General features: G+C 28.4%; 1 protein-coding gene across 7 annotated transcripts in view; it reads left to right on the forward strand.

Annotated features, from left to right (window-relative positions):
• Positions 1 to 7,153, forward strand: part of Utx (Utx histone demethylase) — a 55,405-nt gene extending 48,252 nt beyond the window's left edge. For 5 of the 7 annotated variants that reach the window (XM_035872418.2, XM_035872421.2, XM_035872425.2 and 2 more), the window contains 8 exons: positions 51 to 287; positions 819 to 974; positions 1,108 to 1,294; positions 1,403 to 1,720; positions 1,887 to 3,332; positions 3,417 to 3,672; positions 3,749 to 4,086; positions 4,252 to 7,153. In XM_035872418.2, coding sequence (XP_035728311.1) covers positions 51 to 287; positions 819 to 974; positions 1,108 to 1,294; positions 1,403 to 1,720; positions 1,887 to 3,332; positions 3,417 to 3,672; positions 3,749 to 4,086; positions 4,252 to 4,467 — 3,154 coding nt within the window. In that variant the 3' untranslated portion in view covers positions 4,468 to 7,153. The remainder of the gene's footprint in view (positions 1 to 50; positions 288 to 818; positions 975 to 1,107; positions 1,295 to 1,402; positions 1,721 to 1,886; positions 3,333 to 3,416; positions 3,673 to 3,748; positions 4,087 to 4,251) is intronic. The other 2 variants (XR_014982919.1, XM_035872420.2) reach the window with 2 other exon arrangements.
• Positions 7,154 to 9,506: the final 2,353 nt, after the last annotated feature.

Below are 9,506 nucleotides of genomic sequence, written 5' to 3' on the forward strand. Positions count from 1 at the left end.
ATTGATTTTTAATATTATATGTACATTTAATACGGTTTACATTTGGTTAGTAATCTTCTATACCTTTGTAGAAATTCCGTGGAAAAATCAGAGGGAAACGCTGATACCTGGTGCAGTATAGGTGTTCTATACCAGCAACAGAATCAGCCTATGGATGCACTCCAAGCTTACATATGTGCTGTACAATTGGATAAATCGCATTCAGCTGCCTGGACGAATTTGGGCATTTTATATGAGAGCGTTAGTCAACCAAAGGACGCATTAGCTTGTTACGTCAACGCATCTAGGTAACGTGAAGTACTATAGTCTTAAAAAAAAAGGGAAAAAAAAAGAAAAGGAAAAAATTGCACGTGGGTAAAAAAAACTTGTTGAAAAGGCATACTAACTTTATTCCTGTGTGTTTATCTGTGTGTGTATATACATATATATATATATATATATATATATAGGAAAGAAAAGGAAAGAAAAGGAAAATGTTTAGAGATGTTATGTAAGTGGATAAAATTAAAAAATGAAAAGCGCTTGTAAAACATTTCTTAAGGAGAATATTCTATGTCAAAATTTTTGAAGGTTTTGGATCATTTTTAATTAATCCATCGTCGACAATTCCATTTATCTTTGTAAATTGCTATTGCTTATATATCTTGTACTTTATACTTTATAGTAGGGGCAACTTCTGCCTCATTCGAGATGAGTGATACAAGAAAAGAGAGCTGTTGTAAGTCAAAGACCAGGTATTCATTTGACTGAATCAAAGGCTCACCTGGTCACACAGTAAATAATAGTCTTTGCAAAAATTTGTTTTATATATTTTATAGAGGAAACAACAATACTCCTAATTGTACGGGCCCATTGGTAGGCCTTGGCGGTGCTAAGTCTGGTGGTAATACCCCGATGAACCCATCTTTACAACAGCGAATAAACTTTTTACAAAGTCACCTAAGTCAAGCACCAATGCCCTCTGTTGCTGCCAAGTAAGTTAATTTTAGGATGATGAAAATAAAATAAAAAAGGTAATGTTTCTTTCTACCTCAAAGAGAAACATTAATATCTTAGATGATATAAAGAAAATATAAATTATTTCTTTTTTTTTTTTTTTTTTTACAGAAGGCGGCAATTGCCGTCAATAGAAGAAGCTTGGAATTTACCAATAAGCGCAGAAATGTCTAGTAGACAACAGCAACAACAACAACCCCCTGGTGGTCCAGGATATAAATATGGTGCAGCACCATCTGGACCACCACCACCTTATCCTCAAACTCAAGGGCAAAATTTAAACACAAAAAGATTTAAGGTAACAATCTAAATATTTCTCCGATGATATTAATGATAAAATCCAAAATATTATATTAGAAGTGACTGTGATTAATTTTGAAAAAAAAAAAAAAATTTTGATTATCAGCCTGGAGATGATTCAATATCACCTCCGTCTCCGCAAAGGCCTCCGCCATTTTATTTATCGCCACAACAATTACAAATGTTGCAATTTTTGCAACAAAATCAAAGTAGTTTAACGCCACAACAGCAGGGTTTACTTGCACAACTTCAGCATCAGTATAGAGCGATGCAACAACATCAACAACAAATTAGATTGCAGCAACAACAAGCTGCTCAGAGAGGGCTTAGGCCAGGACAACCAGGTTATCCTACTGCTTATTCTCATGGACAGCCATCTGGGCAACCTGGTGTTATAAAAAATTATGGTATCCCTCAGCAACCGGTATATAATTTTCTCCTTTATATATATATATGTATATGTATATATATATATATATATATATATATATATATATGTGTATACACACACGCACACACACGCACACACACAGATGTTCAAGATATATTGATAAAAACAAAATATATCTTAATTTCAATATTGTTTTTAGTTGCAGCAAGGAGGAACTGTTGCTTTACAAACAGGATTTTCCGATTCAAACGTAGGCTACAATACCGTTGCAACGGGTAACACACAGACACCTGGGATGCCTTATAAATCTGCTTCTGATCCTAATTATCCTCAAAGACAATTGACTCAGAGCGGTCAATTCAATCAGTATCAGTCGAATCAATATACGGCACAAGGTTATGCTCAGATCTCTTCTACGACAAGTAGTTATCCTGAAGGTTCAGCAGGAAACAAGGACTTGGGTGTCACAGATCAAGAATTGCAAGCTTTGTTGTCTCAGAAAGACATTGCAACGTCATTGGCGGAAGACTTGTTAAAACATTTTGGATCAGAGGATTTAGACGTTAAAGAAGAACCACCTGGTATTATGAACAATGGTACTTTGAGTTCTGGTCCATTTTCTCCATCCAATATGGAAGAAAATCCTGATAAGATAAAGGAAGTTAAAATGGAAAAGATGGATGAAATTCAACCATCGTCTACCTCCAATATAGAAATGTTCGATAAACACGAGTCTAAATCATCGATTCCAGTGGTCGAAACTATAAAATGTGAGGCGACGTCTAGTACAAATAAAAGTGAATCTATAACGCGAACAGAACCTGTTCTCAAATTAGAGAGTTTGTGCGAGTCGCAGCCAGAACAAGAATTAAGTATAGAAATGGATTCGAAAACTATTGTTGAGGCGTGTAAGGGCCAAGGATTAAAGGGAGTTCCAAATTGTTCGATATTAAGTGATCGTTCACCTCCACCGGCACCTCCAGATCCTCCTAGTCAAAGATTGACCAAGGAACAACTCTTACCACCTACGCCTAGTGTCTATTTAGAGAATAAGAAGGATGCATTCAGTCCACAATTACAAGAATTTTGTCTGAAACATCCTATAGCTGTAATCCGCGGTTTAGCGGCCGCCCTTAAATTAGACTTAGGTCTTTTTTCAACTAAAACATTAGTAGAAGCTAATCCCGATCATGGTATCGAAGTTAGAACACAAGTCCAACAGACGAGCGATGAAAATTGGGATCCAGTAATGGGTAGGAAGGTTTGGGGTTGTATTAGTCATAGAAGTCATACAACTATAGCTAAATATGCTCAATACCAAGCTTCGAGTTTTCAAGAAAGTTTGAAGGAAGAACGTGAAAAGTCTCAGGGCATACATACATCGAACTTGTCGGATTCAGATTCGAAGGATAGTACAGGCGCAGTTAGGCGAAAGAAAAATGCATTTGGACTTGCTGGTCGCCCAGGTTCAAAAATGTTACGTTTTGGGACCAATGTCGACTTGTCCGATGAGAGAAAGTGGAAAATCCAATTACAAGAACTTATGAAGTTACCTGCTTTCGCAAGAGTTGTGTCAGCTGGCAACATGCTCAGTCATGTTGGTCACGTTATATTGGGAATGAATACCGTGCAATTATATATGAAGGTATGTGGAATATTATCTTGAAAATATTTTCAGTTGATTAAAGTTAATATACATATATACATAAATATTTCTTTTTTTGTATAGGTGCCTGGAAGTAGAACACCTGGTCATCAAGAAAATAATAATTTCTGTTCAATCAATATTAATATCGGACCGGGTGACTGCGAATGGTTTGCAGTACCTGATGCTTATTGGGGTGTCATTTGTGCCCTATGCGAACGTAATAATATCAATTACCTTCATGGTAGTTGGTGGCCTTCGTTAGAAGATTTATATGAAGAAAACATTCCTGTCTATAGGTTTTTGCAAAGACCAGGAGATCTTGTTTGGGTCAACGCTGGTAAATTAATTTAAATTATATCTCCATTAAAAATAAAGAAAAATTCTTTTAACAATTTTTATCAATTATTTTTTAGGTTGTGTACATTGGGTGCAAGCAGTAGGCTGGTGTAATAATATTGCGTGGAATGTAGGACCATTAACTGCTCGCCAATATCAGCTTGCTATAGAACGTTACGAATGGAACAAATTACAATCCTTCAAATCCATAGTGCCAATGGTTCATCTATCCTGGAACTTAGCTAGAAATATCAAAGTGTCGGATCCAAGGCTATTCGAATTAATTAAAAATTGTCTATTAAGGACAATGAGACAGTGTTGTTTAATATTAGAATTTGTAAAGAGCAAAGGTGTAGAAGTTCGATTTCATGGACGTGGAAAGAACGAAGCATCGCATTATTGTGGACAATGCGAGGTAAGAAATTTTCATTGGATAGTTTTATTCATTGAAGAAACTAGATTTATAAAAAGCGGGCCATTCTTTGTTTTTTCTTTTCTTTTTTTCTTTTTTTTTTTTTTTGTTTTCTTTTTCTTTTCTTTTCTTTTTTTTCCTTTTGTTTATTTTGTCTTTCTTTTGCAGATCGAAGTATTTAATATCTTATTTATACGTGAACAAGAAAAACGTCATGTCGTGCATTGTATGGATTGTGCTCGTAAACAAGCACCATCGTTGGAAGGATTTGTTTGTTTGGAAGAATACAGAATGCGAGATTTGATGGACGTTTACGATGGATTTACTTTACACACCTCATTGAACGCTCCTTCGTTATCAGGACAAACCAGCCAATCCTCCTGAGGTTACATGCAACACAGATATTTGGACTTCTTAGGCACTTTACAGTGACTTAGATAGTACAATTTCTGTGTATAATATATATATATATATATATATATATAAATATATATATATATAAATAATTTATCTAATTAATAATAAATCTGTTAGTAATCACGACGTACCTGAGAGCTAAAAAAAAAGTAAAGATAACGACGACGATGATGATGATGTGTGTGTGTGTAAATATATATATATATATATATATATATATATATATATATGTATATGTATATACATACATACATACATACACCATGAGAAAAATGAAAGATAATCTTTGTCACAGATAACTCTAATAGTTATCTTTTTAATCTTTCTTTAGAGTACCATTTATATAATAGTAACAATAATAATAATAATAATAATAATAATAATAATAATAATAATAATAATAATAACAATAATAATAATATTAATGATGATAATAATAATAATAATAATAATAATAATAATAATAATAATAATAATTATAATTATAATAATAATAATAATAATAATTAATGATAATGATAATTAATAATTAGTTCGATTGTTTGGAAATTTTGCAAGAATTTCGTATTTTCTAATTCTATTTCTTCGAGCTCTCGGGTATGGTTCTATTGTTGAATTCGAGAGAAGACTGTTTTCAATTGTAAATTAATTGAGTGAGAAAAAAACTATGAGTGTGTGTGTGTGTAAAGTATAAGGAGGAAAGGATGACGATAACGAAGGAAGCGCGCGCTTGTATATTAGTTACCAAATTCGATTAAACATTATTAAGATTAATCCGAATTTAGAATTAATAATGTTTAGTAAAAATCTGACGCGAAAAAAAAACAAAAAAAAAAAAAGAAAAAAGAAGGAAGATAAGAAAAGAAAATAGAGGAAGAAAGAAAAGAAGATAAGAAAGAAAAGGATCTTGCATTCTTTTGAACTGTTTATTATATATAGTTAAGAGATTAAGCGATAAGTAATTTTTTTCTCTTCGATCTTATAATTGTCTTAATTAGTTAATTAATTAATTAATTGATTAATTAATTAATGTTTTTTTTTTCTTAGATCTCTCTCATTTTACTTCTTATAATTAAGGAAAAGTGGTCGAACGAGCTAGTTAAAAAAATTTAATTAGAAAAAGAAAAATAATAATAATAATAATAATAATAATAATAACAAAAACAATAACAACTCTGCGAGAACATTTCACTGCCACATAAGGATTACGTTGGAGAACAGTGTTCTCATTTATTATTATTATAGTTCAAATTCATGAACTATTATTAAGTATCGTTAACTACTTTTAAATTGATTAGAATATCTAATGAATGATAAATAAAAGTAATTTAAATAAAAGCGAAACAAAAGAGAGAAAGAGAGAAAGAGAGAGAGAGAGAGAGAGAGAAAAGGGTAAATGACAAGAACTGATTGAGAAATTTGTACAAAGTGTGTCGAGATGAAAAATTATTATATTATTATTATCATCATTGAATTGATTTTAATGAAAATCATTCTCTTGTATAAAAATGGCGGCATATGACAATGGCTAAAGTTCTAATCTCTACTGCCTAGAATGTATAATAGCTAATATTATTTTCTACGTCCAAATATAATGGTAAGATAAAAGAATTATAATCTGAGGTATAAGAAGAATTGGCCCGTACTATCTATTCAAAAAAAGAAGAGAAAGAAGTGAAAAAAAAGAAAAAGAAAAAAAAAAGAAAAAAGAAAAAAGAACATTTTTTCTAAACGTCAGAAAATGATTAAGATGGCCTTTAGAAAAAAAAAGAAACAAAAAAAGAAAAAGAAAAAGAAAAAATATAAAACGAACAGAATGTTCCAAAGAGTGGTCCAAATGATTGTGTTACAAATTATTTTTATTCTTTTTTTTTTTTTTTAATTTATAAAAAATTATTAATTTTGTGTAACGTCTAATGTTTTGTATAATGTTCATTAAATTTCTATGATCTTGTAATTGATTAAAAAAAAAAAAAAGAGTAAAGCGATTAAAATTGTTTAACATATAATTTATTGTAAATACTTTGTAATGTTTTATTTGGACAACTCTTCAATCGAAAACTATTAGCATGATTTACGAATTAAAAAAGAATATTCTACGAGAGTGGCATTGTATAAATAGAAAAATGACTATTCATTTGTACAGTTTATTCTAACGTCTAACGATAAATATTAATCGCAAACGAGGAATTAAGAATTAAATAATATAAAAAACACGTACCTTCTTCACAGTCTCGTCAATTCACTGCGGCGTTTACTTTTATTTTTTTTTTTTTCTTTTCTTTATTTTTCATTTATTTATTTATTCTTTTTTTTTTTTTATTTTTGTTAAATTGAACGCTTTGAACATACATACGTGCCAGAAATGAAGAGATAAGGAAGAAAACAAAAAAAAAAAATAAGAAATAAAGAAAGGAAAAAAAAACAAAAAAGGAGATGAAGAATAAGCTAAGAAATTAAGCGAGTAAACAAATAAAAGCTTAATGTACTATGAGCAATTTACAATTTCGTCGAAACATAATGTATTTTTCGTAAAATGATAAAGAAAACTAATGTGAAATGAAAAAAAAAACAGAGAGAGAGAGAGAGAGAGAGAAAGAGAAATTTTTCGTGTCGATCATATGAAAAAAAAAAAAAAAAGAAATATAAACAATGTATTTTTTAAATAATAGAAACGCTAGTTCCACCGAAAGAAAGAGGGAAAGAAAGAAAGAAAGAAAAATGGAGGAAAAAAAAAAGAAAAAAAAAATAACATCTTTTTTTAAACATTTCACTTTTATACACGCCGACCATATTAAATAAAAAAAAAAATTACTCGTTAAAAAAATTAATAAACAATGACAAAGTGGTGGTACAGTATGTTTTTCTACTGCTTATGACGACGCTACAGAGAATTGTTGTAAATAAAGATAATTTTTTTTTTTTTAATCTTTTTTTTTCTTCTTTTTTCTTCAGAAATTACAATCTATAGTAGTTATATGTATATAATAATTCAAAGAAATCGGTTATATTTTATCGGTTTATGTTTATATTTTAATCGAATCCCGAAGAACTATGATCTCAATGCATGATAATATATTGGCTTGGTTTATAGAAAATCATTGTAATAATAATAATAATAATAATAATAATAATAATAATAATAATAATAATAATAATAATAATAATGATAATAATAATGATAATAATAATGATAATAATAATGATAATAATAATAATAATAATAATTATTATTATTATTATTATTATTATTATTATTATTATTATTATTATTGTCCTACTAATATTTGGAATTGAGGATTTCGACAACACTCCAATTAAAATATATATATATATATATATATACTTATATATTTAATATAAAGGCTCGAGATATAAAAAAAAATAATGTCGAAGTATAAACAAAAGGAAAAAAGAAAAATATGAAGAAGTATACATGAAGATGAAAATTTTGTTAGTTATATAGTAGATTTAAAGTTTTTCTTTTTTCTAAACATATTCCTCTGATGCTAAATTTAAATTCATGTATGTTAATATTGTTATTATTATTATTATTATTATTATTATTATTATTATTATTAATTTTAGGTTTATCGAACACTTAAGCTTGTAGATGTAATTTAATGATACGACGATGATGATCTAAAGATTTTTTTTTTACATATATATAAATAGTTCCATATTTTTCTTCTTCTTCTTCTTATTATTATTATTATTATTATTATCATTATTATGATTATCCTATATTATAAATGATTAGATAAAAGAAAACAGATAAAAACTGCGTGTGAGAATTGTGTTGGATAATACTAAATGATCTAGATTAATTCATTTATTCGTTTCTATCATTTGATAGCATTGTTTTAGCTTAAAATTATTTCTTATCATTATTATGATTATAATTTTTATCACTCGCGATAAATTTTCATTTGATTAGCTATATTTTTTAAGTGGTTTTTTTTTTGTTTTTAATATATATAAAAGAGTTTCTCAATTGAAAAATAGACTTTCAAATGAATATTTTTCTCTGAATTGTATATTGTATATATATTTAGATCATGCGAACTCGAAAAGAAGCCCATTAAAAAATAAACAAAATTTGTATTTATACATTGAAGAGGCTAAACAATAATTTTTGTTCTTAAAAAATTACTCGATTATTTTGCTTGTTGAATTACTCGAATGTTTTTCTTTCTTTTTTAGCTAGCAATAGCTCGAATTGCATTTAAATTTTGCATAAAACTGCTTCTCTTTATCTTCTATGAAAAAAAAAAAAAATATAAAATAATAACAAATACGAAATGATAATCCGATGATTCAAACAGGAATATTATATAACGATTAAACTTTGATACTACTCGGATAAAATTTCTTAAATAATTATATAACGCATATTGTATATAAATTTTCCAATGAATTATTTGAAAAAAAAAAAAAAAGTCATACGTGTGTGTATATATATGCATGTATGTACATACATACATACATGCATACATACTTATATATATATATATATGTATATGTATATGTATATATATCATTAATAATTTAGAAACTATAGAACTTTTGCATGACCATAACAATGATCATCGTCATTTATCATCTCGCATTGTACAGATCATCTAAAAGTCTTGTATTTTGATATCGACAAAGTATCCAAAAAGAATATCGCATTGGTTTTATAAAGCTTGCCATTTAACAACAACAATAACAACAACAACAACAACAACAACAAGAATAACAATAACAAACGTATGATTAAAAAATATTTCCAATATGAAGAAAGAAAGAAGATGAAGATGAAGAAAGAAAAAAGAAACTAAGACAAAAAAAGAAAATAAATTTTTTTACTAAATGATCTTACAAGATCTTCAAGAGAGCTTTGAATTCCATTGTACGTATAAAAGAATTACATAGTTATAAAAATAAAAAGAAAAAAAGAAAAAATAAAATTAAGGAGAATGAAAGAAAGAATGAACACATACAAACAAACAAACAAAAAAAAA

Source organism: Vespa mandarinia, chromosome 13 (genome assembly GCF_050613455.1).
Source record: "Vespa mandarinia isolate Hongniang chromosome 13, ASM5061345v1, whole genome shotgun sequence".
NCBI lineage: Eukaryota > Metazoa > Arthropoda > Insecta > Hymenoptera > Vespidae > Vespa > Vespa mandarinia.